Source organism: Hyla sarda, chromosome 7, assembly GCF_029499605.1.
Source record: "Hyla sarda isolate aHylSar1 chromosome 7, aHylSar1.hap1, whole genome shotgun sequence".
Classification (NCBI taxonomy): Eukaryota; Metazoa; Chordata; class Amphibia; order Anura; family Hylidae; genus Hyla; species Hyla sarda.
The window spans coordinates 56254789-56279388 of NC_079195.1; the positions used below are offsets into that span (position 1 = coordinate 56254789).

Consider the following 24600-nt stretch of genomic DNA (forward strand, 5'->3'; position numbering starts at 1 on the left):
TATCGTGCTAACCACGGCGCAGTTTGTTAAGCAGATACGCGGGTTAATTACGATTTCAGGCGGGGATCCGTCTGTCTTTTCAGGACACTCGCTGCGCAGTGGGGCAGCATCCGCAGCTTCACGTCAGGGTATCCCAGCGCATGTAATCCGCAAGCTGGGTCGATGGAGATCCAGCGCCTACATGCGCTACATCCCCAATCCTAAATCCGAAATGGCCCAAGCCTTTCAGTCATTGGTTTTGTAAACATTGTTGTATTAATAAAGCGCTTTTGTTTATCATAATGAAGTTTTGCCCTCTATTTATTTCAGGTGTACCTATACGCGGCAGTATATGGCACACCCCTGACTGCCTGTTAGGTTCAGAGGGGAGGTTAGGTAGGAACGCTTCGCTAATGAGCACCGACCACAAGTGTTAAGGCTAACGCAGTTAGCCTGTATTTGTGGGAGGGGCGGGGTTACTCGCTATATAGCCTGCGGCAGCGTCTTTCCGGCACGCTGCGCATTCGGTTACGCCCACCCAGAACCCTCCCTTCAATTTATCTCAGCAGCTTGACAGTTCCAGGTATGCCCTCTATTTATTTCAGGTGTACCTATACGCGGCAGTATATGGCACACCCCTGACTGCCTGTTAGGTTCAGAGGGGAGGTTAGGTAGGAACGCTTCGCTAATGAGCACCGACCACAAATATATATATATACACACACACACACACACATCCATTTTTCCCATGACTTAACGCGAATGCATGTATGTATATGTCCATTTCCGATCACTGCACCGCGAGCGTGCGGGAGGTGATCGGTGGCTGGGGCCGGCTATCGCATATCGCCGAGCACCTGCCGCAGCTGTCAGGAGCGGAGCAGAGCTCCAATCCTGACAGTTAACCAATGTGACCGCAGCACTGATCGCCGGTGAAAGAGGAAGGGAGCTCCCCCTGTTCACCAACGACGGCGTCACGCCACAATCGCAGGTCGTCGTTGGTTGCTATGGCAGCAGGTCAGTTATTACCATTTAAAGAGACATGTCAAATTTGAAAAAAAAAAACAGCCTGGTCATTAAGGTAAAATATGGGTCCATCCTTAAGGGGTTAAAAAACTGAACGCCCAGGGTGCTGGTAGGTCATCCATCAGTCTGAATAGCAGACTACTAAGAGGACATGGAGTTTCAGCTTTCCTGAGTGGTCAGGTTACAGCTGCTGCATACAAGTCTATGGAGAGGGAAGAGAGGAGTCTGATAAGTAAAAAAAAAAAAAAAAATGCATTCTGTAATTAGAATTTCCTATATTTGGCCATACTATAGATTTTTGAAAGTGATATTGAAATCTGATGTTGATCATCTAGGTAAAAGGTTATACAGCAATTAAAAACGTATCCCCTATCCACAGGACAGGGCCCGACTCTTCCCTCTGACCCCCACCTTCTGAGATTTCAGCAGTGACTTTCCACTTAGCCAATCATTGACTGAGGCAGAACACCATTGCGGCCGATGATTGCCTGAGTGGGCCATCGCTGCTAAGACGAGTATGCCTTGGAAGGTGGGGACCAGAGGCTTCACCGGGAAGAGTCAGGCCCTGTACTGGAGATAGGGGTACATTAATAATGGCTGGATAACCCCTTTAAGATATGTAAATAATAGCTGGATAATCCCTTTAAGGCTCAGAACCAGTTGCCTGTGCTGTGCCTGGTTAATAGCATCTATACCATATACTTCCTGTAAGGTTCATATATTAACCCTTACCTTCTCCTGGCTGTCATCTTCAATTGGCTTAACTGGATTCTCCAAGACCTGACTCATAAAACCGGCGATTCTTGCACTGAATCTGTCCAATAAAGTGCGATAAAGGCAAAATTATAAAAGAGGTCCAAGACTACGCCAGCAGCCGGTAATATACCCATTGATGCATTAATTCCAAAATGTCTCTGGGGAATTACAATTAACATTTCAGCAGGTGACAATAGTAAGATAAAGGATACAATAAAAGTTACATGTAATAACCAGAAAGGTTAAGGTACAGACGAGTAGAGATGGTACAGATGAGGAGTCTACACGGATTACAGGGTAAGTAGGTCCGTAACACAAAGGAACATGCCCCCTGAAGAAGCACAAGCGAAACGTACGTTGGGGTTTGAACTGGTAGGGCAGCATACATGGCAGGAGGTGTTATCATTTTCAGCTTTTTCCTATTATCTGCTTTGTTGTTTTGCTTTGATTCTTATGTTTATATTCTGTTTGATTTCCTTGCTATTCTGTTCCTTTGTGTTACGGACCTACTTACCCTGTAGTCCGTGTAGACTCATCATCTGTACCATCTCTACTCGTCTGTACCTGATACTTCTGTGCCTTTGTTTTAATGTTTCATGCTGTGATTTTAAATGTATGTCCTTTTTTGATGTGTTTAATAAAGTTAAACATTTTACATAGTTGGTTTGTGTGTTGATGATTTAGTTGGGAACCAACTATGGCATTAATATAAAGCCAAAATCTCTTTGTTGGAGCTATAACCCTTCCTATATACCTTACTAGAGCACATGGATGTCATAGGGTAACCCTCTATGACAGTGTTTTCCAAACATTGTGTCTCCAGCTGTTGCAAAACTACAGCTCCCAGCATGCCCGGACAGCCGAAGGCTGTCCGGGCATGCTGGGAGTTGTAGTTTTGTAACGGCTGGAGACTCACTGTTTGAAAAACACTGCTCTATAACGTCCATATTGCTCTAACAGGGAATATGGGGGAGAGGTAGTTTTATCACCAAAAATTATGCCATGTAATACGACATCTCCCCTTGAGCTGCCCCGGCAGGGAAAATATCTGTCCTGACAAGAATCCCCCGGAAAAATCCGCTGTTTTCCTTGGAGGGTGACAATCTGCTTAAAGGGGTATTCCAGGAAAAAAAAAAACTTATATATATCTCAACTGGCTCCCGAAAGTTGAACAGATTTTTTTAAATTACTTCTATTAAGAAAAAATCTTAATCCTTCCAGTAGTTATCAGCAGCTGAAGTTGAGTTGTTCTTTTCTGTCTGACCACAGTACTCTCTGCTTGTCTCAGGAACTGTCCAGAGTAGGAGCAAATACCCGTAGCAAACCTCTAATGTTTCGGACAGTTTCTGACATGGACAGAGGTGTCAGGAGAGGGCACTGTTGTAAGACAGAAAAGAACAACTTCACTTCAGCAGCTGATAACTATTGGAAGGATTAGGATTTTTTTTTTTTTTATAGAAGTAATTTACATATCTGTTTAACTTTCTGGAGCCAGTTGATATAACAAATAAAAATAAATAAAAAATTTCTTGGAATACCCCTTTAACAGAATGGTTATAGCAGGAAGACACTGTGGAGGAGACTGTATAGCATATCTTATGTGTCCTCCTTTTCTTACTCCTCCATATTGATGCCATTGGAGCTGTCCAGGAACAGGCTGTCCTTCTCCCACTGGTTTTTCTCAGGATTTGGCTTCTCCAGTTTGGAGTCCATTAGGATTATCGTTCTGTCCATCACACGATTCTGCCTCTTGTTGTTCCGTAGTAAGCAGCAGTCGATAGGACAGTGCAAATACAACTGACAGAATCCTAGAGAATCTGAAGAAGAACATAATGTTAGTGAATAAAGACACCAGGAAGTGGATATTTTTCATGGTTATATATATATATTATATATATATATATATATAGGGGATTTAGCACAAACTAGCTGATTTAGGCCAAGTGACACCCCTGAAACTTGTAGGAGAGCAGCTGCCAGAATGAGCGTGCATATAATACATACACACGCTCACTCCGGCAGTTGCTATAATATATAATATCCAAATAGTGCAGGTCACAGCATAAAAGCAGCAGACTCCAATATGTGTAGAAAGGCTGCGGTCTTTTATTTCTTACCAGCAGTGCAACGTTTCGGCTATAACCTAGCCTTTGCCAAGCATAAGTAACAAGTGAACATGATACATACATATACATATATATGGTACAAACATTTGTGATTGGTACAAATACAGGTGTAAGTGCTTACAATTATAGAGAAACTACATCCCATAATGCACTCATTAGTCAATTTATACATGTGACAATGTAGTCATTTATCAACAATCAAGTGTATATATAAAGTGCATCATATAGTGTCTAACATCATCAAGTATATAGTGACGTATAAACAACTGAACCTTAAATGCTGACCTGTTCCTGTAGTATTTATATCAATGGTTCACAGGCATCAAGTTTCTCTCTCCTGTTTGTAAACAATTAAACAGCGCCTGCGTGTGTATAACCACGCCTACCGTGTCCTTCTGATAGGAGGAACCGTGCCCATAACCACATACCCACATCGATGAGGCGCGCATGCGTCAGTTCTCGGCGCACTCGCAGAGCGTTCCGACAACCTCCCGTCCGTGCGCGTCAGCAACTGACTTTCACTTTGGATCTCGGAGTATCTATGCGCATGCGCAGGGATAAGACATCGATGTCACAGAAAAACTGCATCACAATACGATCCCGCGGATGCGCAGAGATAAAGTGCTCCTAATTACAACATAAGGACAAGGAGCATTACGGAGAAAGATGATCAAGCAGGATCATCATATGTAATGTGGTTATCTCACATAGATATAATGGAAACTTGGATTTGGTGAACTATTGTCTTACAAACAAACAAAAAATAGAAACATATTACAATTTTAACAGTAAATTCATTTATTGCATTTCATACATATACAAAACGAAACATCAGGGACAAGTCAGTGTGGTCAGGGTATCGCTATCCATTCAAGTGTCTTTGTGCATAAAGGTGTCTTGTGCCTTAAAACTACTTAAAGCGAGATAAAATACCAATTAATAGGTTATATTTTCCACACTGAGTAAGGAAAAAAAAAAGGAGAGAAAAAAAGGAGAAAAAAGGGGGAGGGGGGACTTGAAAAAATAAAAAAGGAAAAGATAAATTGAAAAATAGTGAAAAGGGGGGCGAAAATAATAAAATAAAGAAAAGGAAAAAAAATTACAATAAGAATGAAAAAAAATGAAAAAGGGGGAAAAGAAGAGAAAAAAGCAAAAGGAGTAAATAATGTATGAAAAAATGAAAAATAAAGATAAATATAAAAATAAAAAAGAGAAAATAAACAGATAGATGGTGAAAACTGAAAAAAAGAAGAAAAAGAGCTAGGGGAAAAGGCAAGAATAGAAAGAGGTTTAAAAAAAAAAAAGGGAAAGGTGGGGGGGGGGAGAGAGAAAAAAGAAAAAGGGAAAAAAGAAGTAAGAACGAAAATAAGAAGGAATAAGTAGAAACAAAAGAAAGGGGAAAAAAAGACTACAGAAGAAAACCTCAAGGATGTCTCAGATAATTACATGAACAGTTTAAGGCTAAAATCCATATTCAACCCCTTGGGGTGCTTAGTGCCTAATCTATGGATCCACTTTAATTCCTTCAATTAACTCCGTCTCAACAGATTCTCGCAATCTCATTGGGGGTACATGGTCGATCACTCTTAACCTTAACTGGCTGATGTGCCCTGCCTCTAAACAATGTTTAGGTAAATCTGTTTTACGTGTCCTAATTGATCTGGCTCCAAGGCAACTATTTCACCATTGACCTAAGATGGAAATGGTCATATGTCAAGATGCTGTTGCGATCGGTTTGTTTGGAATATAGATCCAAGGATAGTATCGAGTCCCTCAAATGTACCTGTGTATCCATTCATTAGAAACAACCATTGTGAATTGCAATTCCGGGAAGATCCCGTTAAGCTCATCCAAAAAGTTTTGAGGTTGTGTCCCCACTCCAGTAGACAAAGTATCGTCGATATATCTATAGCAAGTTTGAACAAAACGGAACCATTGTGATGTGTATACATATCAGACATATACGAATGTTTTTAAGTGGGTGTCACGTTGCAGCCCATGGCCGTTCCCCTGTTCTGGACATAGAAGTCATCCCCAAACAGAGGATGACCACCAGTAAGTCCAGAACAAGGGAACATGCCCTCTCCGACATTTCCATTTTTGACAAGCAATTGGCGATAGCTTCCAGGCCCTTAGAATGCTTGATAGATGTATATAAATTGACTACATCAAATGAGACCAACAGAGATCCAGTAGGACACACAATATCTTGTATTTTATTAATAAAATCCCCCATGTCCCAAATGTAAGATTTAGCTCTCAATGCATGAGATCTTAAAATCTTATCCAAATAAATGGCTACTGGATGAGAATACGGAATCCCTCCCGGAGACAATGGGTCTTTGGGAGACAATACAGGACCGAGGTCCTAGATTGCTCCCGAATAAGAAATGTCTCCAGTTCTTCATCGATAAAACCCTATTCTCTAGATCTCGTCACTATTGCTCTTAGTTGTTCCTGGATCTTGCATACAGGATCTCTATCTAATCTCTGGTATACATTTGTGTCAGCCAATTGTCGCCGAATTTCTGATAGGTACTGGGGGTGTCCGTAATTACTAGGGCACCCTCTTTATCAGCGGCCTTAATGGTAATGTGGTAACCCACGGTGATGGCGGGACCACGGGGTGTAGCGGTGTAGTTGGATGGGGCAAAATGGTATTAACCCCAGGGGCAAGGTGTTATTAACCCCTAATGTTCGTGATGCCAGAGTGGTTTTTGGGTACCGGAACCACACGAACAGTATATCCACTATTCCAATGGCTAGGCAGTGAAAGGAGAGTCCACAACCAAGTTATGGTTTAACGGAGGTTTTACTGAGTTCAGACTGGTGTTATTATCTTCACAGCTAGACCAGAATCCCAGAGAGGTGGCCAGGAACACAGAAGGGCCTCGCAGCTTGCTGGGACCAATTATACTTGTGATAGACTTTAGAATCTTGACTTTAGGCTGGACTTGACTATAGGTAGTAGTGACAGCAGACATAGACTTGGCTTACTGGAATGACTGAGGCCTTCCAGGTACTGGACACTAGCACTGAGATCTCTGGTGTTTGCTGGTCTCAGTAAAGTGATGGAAGAGCTTCTGGTGGAAGAGAGAGAATTGTAATGGCTGCTCCCTTATATAGAGGGGGCTGAGCTAAAGCCCATTGGTCAAGCTGCGGGTCATGTGTTAAACTGGTGCCCCCTGGGTAACATCATGTGATAACATGTGACATTTCACACGTTCTTTATACTGTCTATACATTAAGACACTGATTATCCATAAAAAAGAATAGATAACCTCACAGGAACAGCAGGGGAGACACTGCAGGAGGGACCCAGGTCACTGCGGGACTCAACTTGACAGGGCCTAAGGGTAGTGCAGGACCATGTCCGGTACTAGGACATTACAGTAATATCACAGTTTGTCTGTAACCTATGTAATACCTGTTGTTCCTCTCTAGATAAATGATGCCACTTAGTACATCTACCATAATGATTGTCCGGAAGGGCCTCGACTTCCTGGGTAACTTCCTCTACAAAAGCCTCTATCCCGTTATTGCTCTTGGGTGGTATAAATGAACTCTTATTGAACAACCCAGTTTGTTTCAAAAACAGTTCTGTCATAGGTAAATCATTAACAGTGACTTTTTCATTATCGTTGAAGAAATCCCTCAGGCACAACCGACTGAAGAAAGTCTCCAAGTCAATCATCAAGTCAAACCAATCAGTTTCTACAGTAGGATTAAAGGATAGTCCCTTTTTCAATACATTTAATTCAAATGATGATAATTGGAGAGAGGATATATTTACCACTAATGATTCTTTCGGTGAGTGGTCCGGCCCCTTGCTGGCTTGTTCTGTATTGCATGTCAGGTGCAAACTCCTCCGCCCTCTTGGTCTCCTTTTGAGAGCGGGTCTGAGGCCATCGACAAAAAAATGCCTCTGTGCAGAGCTATCTGAGGAGTCCGTATCCACTGCAGTAGATAGAAAACCTTCCACATTGTTGGTCTTCCTGCGGTTTGGTTATTTAGGACGTCGTCTTCTTTGGCCATTCTTGACCACATGTAAATTTTCCCATTGGAATAATCTTCCAGGTCACTTGTTGGTGTTTGAGCAATCTAGTTACCAATTTTTCTTTTGCCTCTTGGTAGTCCTGTAGAGACAACAGGACCGTCAAAGAGTCCTCAATTTCAAGGCATTTTTGTTTCGTTTTGTCCACCTCTAGGTTTAGAAATTCCATGCTCAAAAGCATAACATCATAGGCATACTTATTTGAAATCTGTATGGGTCATTGGCTGTCCAGGCATGATGGGAGTTGTAGATTTGCCACCGCTGGAGGCACCCTGGTTGGAAAACACTGCTCTATCTGCTAGCTCTCATCAATGGTCAGGGTCTGAACACTCAGACCGATAAAAATTTATTAAAAGAAGTTATACTTACCTTACTGACCCCTCCCAACTCCCCTTATGAAGCTTCCCAGGTCCCACAGGTTACTTCCTGGTCTCACTTAACATGGAAATGTGACCACTGCAGCCAATCACTGGTGGCAAGGGTGGCCTTCTACAGCCAGTATACAAGAAGAGGGGAGCAGGAAAGCTATGACCATCTCCTATTGTTAATGGTGGATCCTGTGTTATCTACCAAGTAATTTATTTGTCTATAAATAGCACAAGAGGGACTTACACTTGCGAGCTAGCTGGAACACTTCATACCGCATGCTCTGATAGTAGAAATTATCATCCAGTACGAAATAAACAGGACTGGACTTCATGTCCATAGACAAACAGCTAAATCCAGGGTCTTCTCGGGCAGAGATGAAGCCTTGACTTTCCAAGCATTGAATAAATCGGTCCCAGGTTTCATTTCTTTTCCCACTTGGAGGTTTTAGGGCTGCAGAAGTGATCAGGGTTGATAGAAGATGCTCAAGGCACTGTAAGAGCTGCTGCCGATGCTGTTTCCAGAGAGACATCTGTAGCAGGAAACAGAAAGGCAAGATTGATAAAGCAGACATCTTGAGATTTGCAGACGTCTTGTATTTTGACAGGAAGTATTTGGAGCTTTCAGCATATGGAAATCAGCAATCTACAGTCTACACAGCCATAGTGACACTGCAACACGATTTGATGTCAGAGGACGTCCTATCCTCCATACCACAGGAGTGATGAACCATATATCTTACGTACGTCAGGAAAACCCCTTAAAGGGGTACTCCGCTGCTAGACATGTTATCCGGACGACTGGAGTGCCACAGCAGAGATCGCTGGGGTCCCCAGCGGCCGGTTCCCCGCAATCTCTGCTGCAGCACCCCATTCGTCTGGTGCACAAAGTGATCTCTGCTCTGTGCTGGATGATCACAACCGCCACGCCTCCTCCCAGAGACATGAATGGAGGTGGGCTTAGCGTGACATCACGGTCGCAGCGCCAGCCTGGAGATCGACTAGACACGTTATCCCCTTTCCTTTGGATAGGGAGTAACATGTCTAGGAGCGGAGTACCCCTTTAAGAGTGTATTCACACATTAAGTATCCTGCATATATTTCATGCGCAGGATTTGAAGCTGTGTTTAGTCATTTAGTTCACAAAGAACTCTTTAGCATAAGATCTTCAGCTTCAAATCCTTTGCATCATATATGCGCAGGATACTCTACATGTGAATAGACCCTTAGGCTAAGTATCCACTTGGTTTTTTCTCTGGCAGTTTTGGGGAAACTGCCACCGCAGTTTTTGAGCCAAAGTCAGAAGTGGATCCGTAAGGGAGGAGAAGTGTAAGTCCTTCCTTTATATGTCCTATTCCTTTTGAATACATTTCTGACTTTGGCTCAAAAACTGCCAGAAAAAAAAAAAACAAGTGGAAACTTAGCCTAAGGGTTAAGTATACTCACACATCGCGGCAGCTCTCGGCCTGGCTCATTGAGCAGGGGAAGTGGCCGCGATGTGTGCGAGTACACCGCGCATGCACGACATCGCAGTGTGTCTGCTCGGAGCAACGTATTGCCGCTCCGAACAGGCACATTTAAGGGCACCATACAGAGGTCTTTCAGCGGCGGATCTGCAGCGTAAAATATGCTGTAAATCCGCACGTGTGAACGTACCCTAAAAGAGGTTCTTCATTTTGGACAATCCCTTTTGTTAGAAGAGTCCACTGAAAGTAAGGGTGTCCTGATAATGGACCATCAGTGATCTGTAAGAGAAGCCTATTGAATTACCCTGTAACCTGATCACAATGGAAATATCATATTTTGCTATTCCTTTGCACATTAGCAGACTAAGTAAAGATCCTCATACACATCAGACAAATGTTGGTGAAGCTTGCAGACTTAGACAAGACTGGCTGATTGTTTAATGTGTATGGAGACCTCCCCAGGAGTGTTTGGGCAAGTTGGATTTCAGCCGCCTTAACCATTTGATCTCAGAGAGATAAGCCATTGTCAGAGGAGTCTGGCAGTGGCTTAGGCCTTCACTCTCCATAAAGAACACGAATGCTTGGCCAATGCTCTTTGTAGTCAATTACTGACTATTAATTGTCTATAGCTTATAGAATTATGATGGGTCTGTTTGCATGTGCAAATGTCCATATGTCCAAATGTCCAAATCATCACACCTTTGCTTTTTAAAGGAGTACAGCCATCATTAGGATATGCCATTACCTGATGATCTGGTGTGGTCCCACTTCTGTGACCCCCACTGATCCTTAGAATTTTTAGTTTATTCCCTGCACAATGGTCCTGGGTCATTCACTGCACAGGTGATTGCAGCACAGCTTGGGAACTGTCCAGAGCAGCATTTGTTTGCTATGGGGATTTTCTCCTGCTCTGGACAGTTCCAAAAATGGACAGCAGAGAGCACTGTGGTCATGACATCAGATACCCAAAAAGGAAAGCATGTCTTCTATAGTATACAGCCCCTAAAAAGTACTGTAAGGATTAAGATTTTTTAATAGAAGTAATTTACAAATCTGTTTAAAGGGGTTGTGTGCTGCCCTGCAGTTCAGAGCTCCGCTCACAGCGTCCGGAAGTTTATTACTCCGAACGCTGTGTGCGGGCTTCCGTGTTCGCGGCCGCCGGGCGTGACGTCACGCCCGGCCCCTTCGTGACGTCTCGCCCGCCCCCTCTACCAAAGTCTATGGGAAGGGGGTGTGACAGCGGTCACGCCCCCTTCCCATAGATTTTAATTGAGGGGGCGGGCGAGACGTCACGCCCGGCGGCTGCGAACACGGAAGCCCGCACACAGCGTTCGGAGTAATGAACTTCCGGACGCTGTGAGCGGAGCTCCGAAAGACAGGGCAGCGCACAACCCCTTTAACTTTCTGGCACAAGATGAAATTAAAGTTGAAATTAAAGTTTTCCATGGGAGTACCCTTTTAAAGCTCCCTGTTTCCAAACCAAATGTGCCTCTACCTATTGCAAAACTACAACTCCCAGCATGCCCGGACAGCCAAAGGCTGTCCGGCCATGCTGGGTGTTGTAGTTGTGCAACAGCTAGAGGCACTCTGGTTGGGAAACAGTCAGAAATTGAAACCCTATATGTCACACGCTCAACATGTCAAGTCTGCCTGTCAGGACACTGGGAAAGCTGACTAATTAACCAAATTATTTCTGGAAGATTCTCTAAAATGTCTCAGCGTCTTTCATTTTCAATCATAATTTACATCTCAACTATTACAGAGCAGCAACCTGGAGCAACCACAACAAAGATGGCAGCCACGGAGAGTCACGTGACAATGGACGCGATTCAACGCTACCTCTGATTGGCTCAATCACAGAGCATTTATCTACTAACGCTTCCGATTGGCTGGTTAACCTACTTCATATGTTCCGCCCTGGTTCTCGGATTGGCAGGAAACATCGCGATATTCGTCAGCGCAATCTTCCCGAAAGGCAACGTCTGCCATAACGTCATCATAGGATAGTACGACTACTGTGAACGGATTGTGTCTGCTCTTCAGCTGCCGAGCCAACGTGGATTTCCCTGCTCCGGGAAGGCCACATAGAACACACAGTCCGATATGATAGTTCTTAGCCTGATTGTCCATAGTAGTAACACTGGCGGGGTGTGCGCATGCGCAATGATTGACAGCCCTGCGCTCCAATCAGAAATACGAGCTCACGTGATAATCGTTCTTTCGCTACTGAAGGATCATGGGACTTGTAGTTTTTATGTGTACACATGCAATCCTTTATAATAATTATCTTATTTTAGCTGGATATTAGCCTGAGCATGTTATCCTCTAAACCTAGTGTGATCACAACAACAAAGTGTAAAAAGTTTTATATACTATAGGAAGCAATAAGGTGACGAGGCTGAAGTTGGTTTCTTATTCGAGCATTTTCTTACAAATAAACCTTTTCTCCTCTTACTTCTCTGCACTAAAACTATTTTTATACATAAATGTTGAATATTATTTCGGAACAATCAAATTCAGAAAAAAAAAAATTTTTGCTGAAAAAAACAATAGTAAAAAATGGATGAAGTAAAAAATGTGTTTTCAACTGATGAATTTAAGGGGTTAAATCCCGTTGGGCCACTGACTTAAGTGTTGAAATATAAAGAGTAAGGGCCCCTCCATAATACCTAAGTGTATCCATCCTGGTCCAAAGAGTGGATTGGCAATAAAACAGGTGCCAATCTTGCCAACTATATACATTTTCAGTATTTTTAATAAGTAACTGGTGATTTCAAGGGGTTAAGCACCATTGGGCCACTGACCTAAGGGATTAAATATAAAGGGTAAGGGCCCCTCCATAAGGCCCAACTGTATCCAGCCTGGCCCAAAGAGTGGATTGGCAAGGAAACAAGTGCCAACCTTGCCAACTATATACATTTTCAGTATTTTGAATAAGTAACTGAGGCATTTAAGGGGTTAAATGCCGTTGGGCCACTGGCTTAAAAGTGGAAATATAACCCCTTAAGAACCCAGCCAATTTTCACAGTAGGATCCGGCCATTTTTTGCACATCTGATCACTGTCACTTTCAGCATTAATATGTGGTGTCTCAGTACCGTATTGCATACCGTACCTAGTGTAGAGGTCCCCAAAGTCAGAATAACTACGCTCAGGTAGGGTCCCTCAGGTGAGACAGCCCCTAGTCGCCTCTCCTCTACTCTAATTCTACAATGTTCATATATGTATATATTTGACACAAGTATTGGACCAATTAGCACTAGTCTAGACCCTGCCCATATAAGGGAGCTGTAGCCAATTATCGCTCTCTTGGGTTGCTGCTCTCGTGGATGCCGGACTAGCAGTACGGATTTGCGCAACTTTCAAAGACACGCTAGGCCAGAAAACCTGCCGGCCTCAGCTGAACTAAACCGTGAGTTCTAAACTAATCCCCGCTAAAGCTAGCGTGACTACTGGACCGCAACAAAATCCCCTAAATTCAGTGGATCAACGCATAACATCCTAAAGACTCTAATTGCTAAAGTCCCAACCTTTGTCAATCTCCAAGAAAGCCGTTGTATATATAGAGACTGTTCCGGTTATGAAGCTTGCATAAAATCTTCAGTAAAAGTTACACCTGTTTCAGCAAACTCTCTCCGGTTGTGGACATTCCATTATTAACTACCTTCCTATCGCTCCTGGGAAGGGTGGCGTTAGGACAAGCATTACTGAGGAGCCCTCATCCTGGTGTCACGAATAGCAAGGGTTAACAAGCACCCTTTAGTCACCGCACAGCTACATCCCCATATACCCTAGTCCCCCAGGCTATCACATAGCTTTTTGGCATCCCACGAACAGGATACGGGTGTGTGCCTCCAGCTGTTGCCACCAAGTAAAGTGTACTCCCCCTGTGTAAAAGACTGTATCAATGTGTTACGGAGCACCATCTAAGCATACGGAATTTTGTGTATGATGCCGCGTGCAGAAAGCACACGCGAAAAGTAAGGGGGGAGGCAAAAATTTAATTGCTGCAGAAATATGTAAAGTGAAAAGTGAATGTATGCCACGATCCTCTGGTCCGGTCAGCAATGCAAGAGTTAACCGCTGCCGGAAAAGCGCGCAAAGAAAACCCAACACTGCACCATGACCCGCCCCTGGGCGTGGCTACCAAGTGAGCGTATCACAGCTGAAAGGGATCTTAAATTCACAGTTGTTGTTTCCAGGGGGACCGGAAGTCGGGGGCTGCACCGATGACGTCCTTCCGGCCGCCAGCCATTTTGGAGAAGCCCACTATAAAAGGAGCCCTGCACAGCGACCTCTTCAATCTGCACAAGGGAGAGCCGGAAAGTACAGACATGGCGGAGAGCAGCATTCCACGTGGCGTGCGCCCCAAGATGGCACCGGGACAAAGGAAAGCTGCGGCGGTCGCAGCCCAACTGTTCCACGACCTTGCCGACCGTCTGCAGCAGTTATCGTTGGATGAAGAAGGGGCCTGCAATCTTCCCCCACTGCCTGACGATGATGACGACTGGCCGGATACCGCTCCAGAGGAAATGGCAGGGACACCTGGAGCTCCTTCACCGGTGAGATTGTCCCCTCACCACCGGACATGGGGTTCGTGGGCTGAGATCCCGACGGAGGAATCTTCTGTGAGTACACCATCAGAAGCTGCCTTCTCTTCCTCCACCAGCCCTGAGCCAGAGATACCCCTGTCTGCTTTGCAAAGTGCACGACTGTGCTCACCAAAATTGCCTCAATGGGTCTTTGGGGATTAACCTGATTTGATCCAGTACATGCATGATGTTCTCCAACCCCTGCCTGGGAAGTCCCTTCCACAGGTCCCTAAGGCACAGAGGGAAAGGTCCCGTCAGGAGGCCGAAATAGCCAACTTGATGGAAAAGTTAAAGGCCCGACACAGAGAACTTTATGCCCCCAAGCATGTTCATCTGCCTCATGAGGAGAGGATCCGCTACCAAGAGAACACCAAAGAAATGGAGGCACTCTTCATCCGCATGTGGGATCATCCCCGAGAAGGGGAGAAGCCCTTGGAACGTCACAGAGCAACAGTAGCCAAGTTTGACAAGGTCAGAGGTTACGGTGCCCTCATTGATTGCCACACCGGCTATACCATCCTGGTAAACCGGCGATCTGTACAGAGGCCATACATCCACAAAAAGTTCCATTCCCTGGAGGTGGGTGGGATAGTGGAATACACACGCGTCCAGGGCCTGTGAGGAGAGTGGGCGGCCGCAGTCACCAGACCAGCAGCTCCAACCCAGCTTCCTTTTCAAGTACTTTCCTTCTACTGATTGGGAGGCGGACCCCTTCCAACTGAGGTCGAAATGGCCTGCTCCTGATGCCTCCACCTACGAACCCGAGAAGGAATTACTACAGCAGCAGCCACTTCCTTCTACCTTCAGCAACGTACCCAGGCCTACTCCTATTAAGGAGGTTTAACCTACCCAGCGGGTACCAACCAATGTACCTAGGCCTACTCCCGATGCAGAGGTTTGGCCTGCCCACCAAGTACCAACGAAAGTGCTGCAGCTCACTCCCGACGTGGAGGTGGGGCCGACTCAACCAGCACCAACTGTTAACCTCAATCCTGCAGTGTCACACTCTGCCCTCACTAATGTGCTCTGGGAAAGCCACATTAACTCTTTGCCTGCTTGTGATCTTGAGAGGGGTAGAGGCACCAGGCGAGGAGCAGGACGTCATCGCAAGAGTTTCGTCTGAACTGTGACACTTATATATATATTTTTCCCTTAAAGTTTTGTCTTCACAGACTTTTTGCAACTTTTAAGAAGTGTGCCTAGCAGGACTATGCTAAGACTGTTCAAGTTTAACCGTAACCGTCAAGCTTTTGTGCCTGGTCCTTAGACCAAGAGACTCCTAGTGGTAGGAGATTCGTAAGTGTGTGCCTGACTAGAGCTGGTAGCCGTGATATATGGACTCAGCGCAGGTGGACTGATGATCCTTGCGTGCCTGTTTACATGTATATACCTCCATAGTAACGTAACATTCTTTGTTTAAATTGCACTTATCAGGTGAATGCACCTGAACCCTGTTGGAGTGTCTAATAAATGTTTATGCTAAGGTAACTAAATGTAAATGGTTATTGTACCCCCAAAAATGTTTTGCTTTATGCACGTGTACATAAAATTTTTTAAATAATAGGTGTTGTAGTAGTTTCTAGTAGGTGACTCTCTCAGCTTCTCTGGGAGGAGCATTTCTGTCACCCATCACTAACACCTTCTCAAAGGTCCACACAGGGAAAACTAACCCTAAGATATCAAGACTGACCTTTCACATAGTACTACACAAATAATGGCCCTCATTTACTATTCTAAACCCGACTTCTTTTGTCGGGTTTTTTTGGCGCATCTTTGTGTGCGCCATGTCGCAGACATCGTGCGCCAGTCTACCACACAATGCGACATTTTTTCCCGACGGACCCGATGTGGATTCTCCCAAACCCGAAAAAGGGGCGTAACCCGACATTTCTGAGCTTTCCCACGTATTTATAAAGGTTTCCAACCCGAATTTGTTGAATTGTTGTGGATTTTTTCCCGACAACTCAGAGGAGTTGGAAACCAAAACCTGCAAAACCCAGTGCGACAAACAGGATGCGACATAATAATAAATACCAGGGGGAAAAATGCAGTCCGGTAAGAAAGCAAGATAGACTTACAACCCGATTTTCTAAGTAAATGAGGGCCAGTACTTCAAAATAGTCACTTAAAAGGGTTCTCCGGTGCTTAGACATCTTATCCCCTATCCAAAGGATAGGAGATAAGATGCCTGATCGCGGGAGTCCCGCCGCTGGGGACCCCCGTGATCTTGCACGCGGCACCCCGTTTGTAATCAGACCCCGGAGCGTGTTCGCTCCGGGACTGATCACCGGCGACCACAGGGCGGGCGGCGTGTGACGTCACGCCTCCGCCCCCGTGTGACATCACACTCCGCCCCTCAATGCATGCCAAGGGAGGAGGCGTGACAGCTATCTGACTAGTGATTTGTACAGTGGTAGAATTATTTCCTTGTCATGGGCATCTATGCCCCTATTGATGCACCCCATGATTTTATTTGCCTTGGCAGCAGCTGCCCGACACTGGTCACTACAGCTTAATTTATTATTAACTAAGACTCCCAAGTCCTTTTCCACGACAGTCGTCCCAAGTGTTCTCCCATTTTATACATAATCCCAGCCCGTTCCTTCTCATTTTATGCACCAACCTTTTATGTGGCACCGTATCAAATGCTTTGGAAAAATCCAGATATATGACATCCAGCGATTCCCCCTGGTCCAGTCTGGAGCTCACCTCCTCATAAAAGCTGATCAGGTTAGTTTGACAGGACCGATCCCTCTTAAAGCCAAGCTGATATGGGGTCATACATTTATTTTTATCAAGATACTCCAAAATAGCATCTCTTAGAAAACCCTCAAATAATTTATATACAACGGAGGTTAAACTAACAGGTCTATATGAGGTCGGGATATGAGGTTGAGATATGAGGACGGGATATGGGGTTGGGATAGGACAACAATATATGAGGAAGGGATAAGAAGTCAAAACCTTCCTCCTTTGCGACATAATAATAAATACCAGGGGGAAAAATGCAGTCCGGTAAGAAAGCAAGATAGACTTACAACCCGATTTTCTAAGTAAATGAGGGCCAGTACTTCAAAATAGTCACTTAAAAGGGTTCTCCGGTGCTTAGACATCTTATCCCCTATCCAAAGGATAGGAGATAAGATGCCTGATCGCGGGAGTCCCGCCGCTGGGGACCCCCGTGATCTTGCACGCGGCACCCCGTTTGTAATCAGACCCCGGAGCGTGTTCGCTCCGGGACTGATCACCGGCGACCACAGGGCGGGCGGCGTGTGACGTCACGCCTCCGCCCCCGTGTGACATCACACTCCGCCCCTCAATGCATGCCAAGGGAGGAGGCGTGACAGCTATCTGACTAGTGATTAGTACAGTGGTAGAATTATTTCCTTGTCGTGGGCATCTATGCCCCTATTGATACATCCCATGATTTTATTTGCCTTGGCAGCAGCTGCCCGACACTGGTCACTACAGCTAAATGTATTATTAACTAAGACTCCCAAGTCCTTTTCCACGACAGTCGTCCCAAGTGTTCTCCCATTTTATACATAATCCCAGCCCGTTCCTTCTCATTTTATGCACCAACCTTTTATGTGGCACCGTATCAAATGCTTTGGAAAAATCCAGATATATGACATCCAGCGATTGCCCCTGGTCCAGTCTGGAGCTCACCTCCTCATAAAAGCTGATCAGGTTAGTTTGACAGGACCGATCCCTCTTAAAGCCATGATACTCCAAAATAGCATCTCTTAGAAAACCCTCAAATAATTTATATACAACGGAGGTTAAACTAACAGGTCTATATGAGGTCGGGATATGAGGTTGAGATATGAGGACGGGATATGGGGTTGGGATAGGACAACAATATATGAGGACGGGATAAGAAGTCAAAAGCTTCCTCCTTTGTTGATTTTCCTCCCCAACAATGATTAGGAAGGAAAAACTGGGCAACGCCAGGTACTCAGCTAGTACTACTATATAGTCCAACGTCTGGGAGTTGTAGTTTTGCAGCAGCTGGAGGCACCCCTGGTTGGGAAACACTGACCTAAACTATATACTACTATATAGTCCAACATGCTGGGAGTTGTAGTTTTCGTTTGGGGCAGCTGCTGAGCCACAGGCTGTATCAGGAAATTCTGGGAGTTGTAGTTAGTAACCAACTGCAACTCCTGAATTTAATTTAAAAAAAAAGTGATCAAAAAATCCCATCAAAACAAAAATGGTACAGATTGGGGCGCAAAAAAATTAGCCCTCATATAGGCCCATATAAGGAGAAATAAAAAACAGTTATAGGGGACAGAATAGGAGAACATTTCCCCTGCATATGTGTATCCTGTGTTGTTATGCATATATAATTAGTTATGCAAATTACCATGGCCGGCATTTTTTTTTTGCAAGAAAGGTGGCAACACTACTTGCAGCAGAATCCAACAGCAATGCTACTCTGCTGCATCAGCGGAACTCGGTAGTGTGAACCCAGTCTAAGAGTTTTCATAACCTTAAAGCATTTGTACTAAAAAAATAAAAAAAGAATTCCAGTGCTCAAAAGGTGTTGGTCTTATCATATGGAGCAAGAAACACACAAAGATAACCACTTATTCTACTGCAGAGGGGATGCCATCTTTATGTGTTCCTTGCCCTATATGGACCATATTACAATAAACAACACCCTTTGAGCGCTGGAATAGTTTTTTTTAATTTTTATTATGCTTGAGTTCGGACCATATACATGAGATCTGGGACTGTCCTGGTGCCATCTGCAGATGTGGCGATTTATTACAATTAAGGCGGAGGTTATACATTTGAAGCATTCTTGGTTCTAAGGCGTTAGCGGTGGATTACAGAGGGAAATTCTCTGACCCTCTACGTACAAGTGAGTTCCGTCTATAAAGATATTCATTTTATATTTGGTTGTAAATTTGATATCCGCTCCACCTGTTTTTTTTTTTGTTTTGTTTTTAGCGATGATCAAGCATTGGGCCTCATTTACTAAGAGTGTTGGGTTTTTTACTAGTGTGAAATGTTGTTTTAGACTTTCAGGTTTCCTCGCTATTTACTGTGGGGATTTACAAGTCGGGAACATTTTATGACCAGCTATTTCTATTTGGAAATTTCCAGTCATTTATACACAAAATCTTCTGTGAATTTAAAGGGGTACTCCAGGGAAGTTAAGAAACATAAAAATGCCCCAAAGCCACAATACCTGTTCTGTGTCCTCTGTAGTTATTCATGTGGTTTTTGCAGCTTCTTTAGCCCATGATGTCTCCTAAATACTTTTTCCTTGTTTGCAGCACAGACTGCAACTCCCAGAAGTCAGTGCAATTCTGTGTAATGGCTGCCAGCCAACTGCTTTCACTATCTGTGTGCATGCTTACACTGCAGCTCACACACACTGTACATGTCTTTTCTTTCAGACTATCCTTCTGCCAGCAATAAATCATGCTGTGCTCTGAATAGCAGAAGTCAGTGATTAGATCTTCAGCAGAAAAACAGCAGCTATGTGCTCAGTTGTGACAGAATCTTCACTTCTCTTCTCTCACAACTCGGAAGCTCTTACACAGGGAGGGGAGGGGGAGGGGAGGTGTGGCTGTACAGCCAGAGCTCTAGACCAAACAGAAATCGGACAGAAATCAGGTGGTGTTGTCTTGAAGGGAGGGGGCTAGGTCTCACTGAGGAGACAAGGTGGACCTAAAAATTAGAATTTTCTCTCACTTGCTGCATGTAAGTGACAGCTGAAACAGGAAAACTGCTCTATATAGGTAATGAATGATATTTAGACAAATACTTAGGTTGGGGAGAATGAAATGATGGGCTATGGGTTTAGTTTCCTGGAGTAACCCTTTTATAGTAAATTGGTTGGGTTGTAAAACCACGCCCCCTTTGTGACAGACCACGACCCCTTTTTCAGCTTTTAAGAATGCAATGCCGGGTTCATCAGCTTTTCCTGTAGCACACTGTTGCACAGTGGTTGTGACATCTCAGACACTATGCTCTATAATAACTTGAAATAACCTGACAAAATCTAGTCCATTTTAGCATAGTAAATGAGGGCCATTATGTTCATTTGTTGCTTCTTATGAACATTCTTAAAAGGGAAGGCAACTAATCACCTTAGGCTTTGTTTATTTATAGGCCAATTACGGCAGGAAAATGGACGTGAAGCAAAAACCTGCCTTTTTTTTTACCCATTTGTGGCAGAAAAAACTGGCCAATTGTACTGTGTGTGAATTTGCACTTACTTGCTAGCTAATTGCCCCAATAGGGCTGGATGTGTAATTGTGCAATTACAGGTGCGTATTTTTCTACAGATTTTCTGCTGCAGATTTTTCTACCCATTGAAGTAATTGAAGTGAATGGGTTGGAAAATGAGCAGCAGAAAATCTGCAGCAAAATAAACACGTGAACATACCGTAAGGGCTCGTTCACACAGGCGGATCCACAGCCTATTTTACTCTGCGGATTCGCTGACAATGTACCCCTACAATGTGCCTGCTGGGAGCGGCCATCCACTGCTACAAGCAGACACACTGCAATGTCCTAGTCTCTGCGCATGCGCCGTTTAATCACACACATCGCGGCTGCTCTCGGCCTAGCCTAGGGAGCAGAGGGAGCAGCCGCGATGTGTTACACGCACATCAAAGCAGTGTGTCTGCTCGTATTGACGTATTGCCGCTCCGAACAGGCAAATCTGGAGGCTTACCTTGGGGGTCCACCGTCGGCGGATCCGCAGTGTAAAATATACTGTGGATCTGCCTGTGTGAATGAGCCCTAACACTAGGGATCTTGTGGACAAGACTGTAACTTTAAAGCATAGGCAACATTTTTGCATGAATTTTCAAGAAACCAAAGAGTCCATTGGTTTAAAAGAAATAAGTGACATCACAGAAGCACCAGTCTATTATTTGCAAGCAACCGGTGACATCATTTCGGCACTACAATTTCAAGAAATCGGTGACATCACAGACGATTGATCCGATCAGTTCTATGGACCACAAAGGTTCAAGTTTCAGAAATGTAATTCAATAAAAAATATTTGAGGCAGAGAAATAATAAAGATTTCACATTATAACATCATAAAAAATACACAATTGTATATACAGGTTTTCTGAAACCGATTTCATAAAAGTGCGTTTGTAAGTTCTATTCCTTCAAGGTGATGATTTCAATCTTGTATCGGGATTTAGCAGCCTTCATTGTGATTCCTTCATCCTGGTTTTGTCTTCACATTGTGGTTAGCAGTTTTTCAAGATTTAAACAATGACACTGCGCCATAGCGGTACCCATAATCCATGGATTCTAGCAGCGCCAATCACGGAGTTAAAAACAGATTTATTGGCTCCAGATAGAACGTTGGCAATTGTCTGGAAATCACCTTCTGTCCTGAGATATAAAGGAGAAGTATAATGTGGAAAAACGTATCCACTATCCAAAGGGTAGAGAATAAGTTTTAGATCATTGGGGGTCCGACAATTGGGACCCCTCACAATCTCCTGCATGGGGCCCTGACCCAAAGATAGCTCTCCCATAGAGATATATAGAGGGAGAGTGTTGGCCACCGCTTCCTACGGGGGTCATGTTGCACCCCGCTCTGGGAGAGCTGGGGCCCCGTACAGGAGATCGCGGGAGGGCTCAGTGGTCTCACCCCCGCAATCTGAAACTTATCCCCTATCCTTTGGGTAAAGGATAAGTTTTTCCCCATGATATAGTTCGTATTTTACAGTGCTTAGTGTGAATTGATGTCAGACATTATGTGGCCAGTTATACTGTGGTAATGCACCCGGCCGAGGTGGAGGAGGACGGGCAGGTGAAGGACGGGCAGGTGAAGGACGGGCAGGTGAAGGACGGGCAGGTGAAGGACGGGCAGGTGTCTGGGGTCTGCTGGCCGCTGCTGGCTGTCTGTTATATGAAGAAAAAAAATATATAAATTATCCTGAAAAGAAACAAAGATCTCCAATTCTTGACGTGTTTGTCAAAATAGTCCATTATATTAAGCTTTCATATATGCTCATTGGGATCTCCACCTATCACACATTAAATAGCTTTGGGTAGACCATCAATGCATACCCCCAGAAAACCTAAACACTGGCCGTATGAAGTCCCAGCAGTTTGGCACATTTACCATTAACTGTCCTAACTTACGCTAGGCCAGGGTTTCCAACCAGGGGGCTTCCAGCTGTTGCAAAACTCCAACTCCCAGCAAGCCCAGACAACCTACCATTTTCTAGGCATGCTGTGAATTGTAGTTTTGCAACAGCTGGAAGCACCCTGGTTGGAAAACCCTGCTATACATCATACCACAGACTACACTACACTGTGAACATAGCCTTCTGCACAGATATTCCACTGAAGCCCCATTGATTTCAATAGGATTCTGCTGCACTGTGCACATGGCGGAATTTCTGCAGCAGACATTATGTCTATTCTTTCTGTACGGTGCATTTTCGAGTGGCCCCAACACCCAGCAGATCATTCAAATGTGCAGAACGCCTATCTGTTCTGTCTAGTCTTAGTTTACACAAACTATTAGTTAGCTTACTTTCAGCAAAAAGTTATGCCCCTGTTTTGCGCAATTTTTTGAGCACACCACTTCACTTTTCTGAAAAATCACACCCTTTTCCGCTAGGTCCCGACAGATCCCATTAACTTGAATAGGGTCTGTTATTTTAGGGGGATTAAAGGGGTATTCTTTATACATCTTAGAGGCCTCTGAGAGGCCATCGTATGTTGAAATGATCGTATGTCAGGGCCATCGTAGGTCAGGGAGTCACTGTAATCATAATAAACTGAAATCTTACAAACCTTTGAGGAAAGTTATGTGATATGGTGAAGACATCAGAAAATGGCTTGTCCTAAAAAAAAAAAAAAATACATTATAGAGTTACTAGAACATCATATATTCTTCCCCTTGCACAGTATGCCCATCTACTCCTTCTGGGGTAAAGTCAACCAAGGTCAGCTCTGTTACTACAAGAAAGTAAATGGAGAAATGAGGGGTTCGGAGACTTCCAAGATGGACCTCAATACGTTGTATAGGTCCTTTCTTACTAAGTAACTTTCTTACTAAGTTGTCCATAAGGTTATGATAATATCACATAAGGGAAATCATCTAACCCCAGCAGCCTGATTCCGGCCCCATGGGAAATGGCACTATGTCATTTTCATTCCATTTAAAGCAGTAGTAGTTATTGAGGTGTATCTGTGTTTGTAGATTATTATTATTACTGCCATGTATTTAATTGGCTTGTCCCTGGTCTTATGGTAAGTTATCAAGTCAGAAAAATGGAGCTGCTCAGGATCACTGCAGAAATCTGAACCTGAAAACACAATGGTGGACATCAACTCCAATAAGACACTCTACTCTGAGTTGTTGGAATCAAATAAAACTTTCTGTGTGTAAGTGATCATAATATGTCACATGGGGGGGAGAAAAATAGGAAAATATATGGGGCGCTCCTTTGTGTAGTATTTAAAAACAAATAGGATGGATAAACGCTACAAATACCCAACACCAACACCCAAGGTGTCGTACTGACCTTCTGTGGATATGCAATGAGGCAAGTACACACCTTATACCATGAGGTGTCAGGGTGTGTGGGAGTATAGGAAGACAGTTTGCTGCTCTGACCCCTTTTTTTTATCCGTAATCCAGAAGAGTACAGAAAGTGTGTAGCGAGAAAGAACATGCAAAAATGGAATGGTTCTTAAGAGCGCTTCTGCATGCAGAGATGAAAGAATTTCAACGTACACCAAACGTTATGCAGGACTGGCTTTTATTCAAAAAGCCAAAATGATACAGGACAATGCGTTTCGGTGCACACTCGCGCCTTCCTCAGGTCCACAACAATTTACAGTCTGTAGTCCTGACGAGGTCCTGACACACAGGGAACCTCATCAGGACTACAGACTTTAAATTGTTGTGGACCTGAGGAAGGCGTGAGTGAGCACCGAAACGCATTGTCCTTTATCATTTAGGCTTTTTGAATAAAAGCCAGTCCTGCGTAACGTTTGGCATACGTTGAAATTCTTTCATCTCTGCATGCAGTAGCGCTCTCAAGAACCATTCCATTTTTGCATGATCTTTCTCCTAATATGTCTCATGATAAGTTTATTGGGCAAAATTTCTAGTAGACGGTTGAGACGCCTCTAGCCTGAACGCAAGATGACATACGGCTGGGTATGGAGGCATACCAAACAGGCCATAGAGTTACAGTCTGGTGACAGTCCTGGGAAACCCTTGGTG

At 44.2% G+C, this 24600-nt stretch overlaps 2 protein-coding genes across 2 annotated transcripts in view; both read right to left on the reverse strand.

The window, feature by feature from the left end:
- Positions 1-1737: 1737 nt before the first annotated feature.
- On the reverse strand, positions 1738-12195 carry PSTK (phosphoseryl-tRNA kinase; the record flags this gene model as incomplete). Its single annotated transcript, XM_056529425.1, is given in 4 exon segments — positions 1738-1819; positions 3380-3578; positions 8554-8839; positions 11675-12195. Coding segments are annotated over 4 exon segments (795 nt in total), but the record flags the coding sequence as incomplete, so codon positions are not given.
- A 9863-nt stretch (positions 12196-22058) lies between these two features.
- Positions 22059-24600, reverse strand: part of LOC130283124 (disintegrin and metalloproteinase domain-containing protein 9-like) — a 155653-nt gene continuing 153111 nt past the window's right edge. The window contains exons 24-25 of the mRNA XM_056532314.1: positions 23160-23209; positions 22059-22256 (exon numbers count right to left, since the gene is read on the reverse strand). Coding sequence (XP_056388289.1) covers positions 22100-22256; positions 23160-23209 — 207 coding nt within the window. The 3' untranslated portion in view covers positions 22059-22099. The remainder of the gene's footprint in view (positions 22257-23159; positions 23210-24600) is intronic.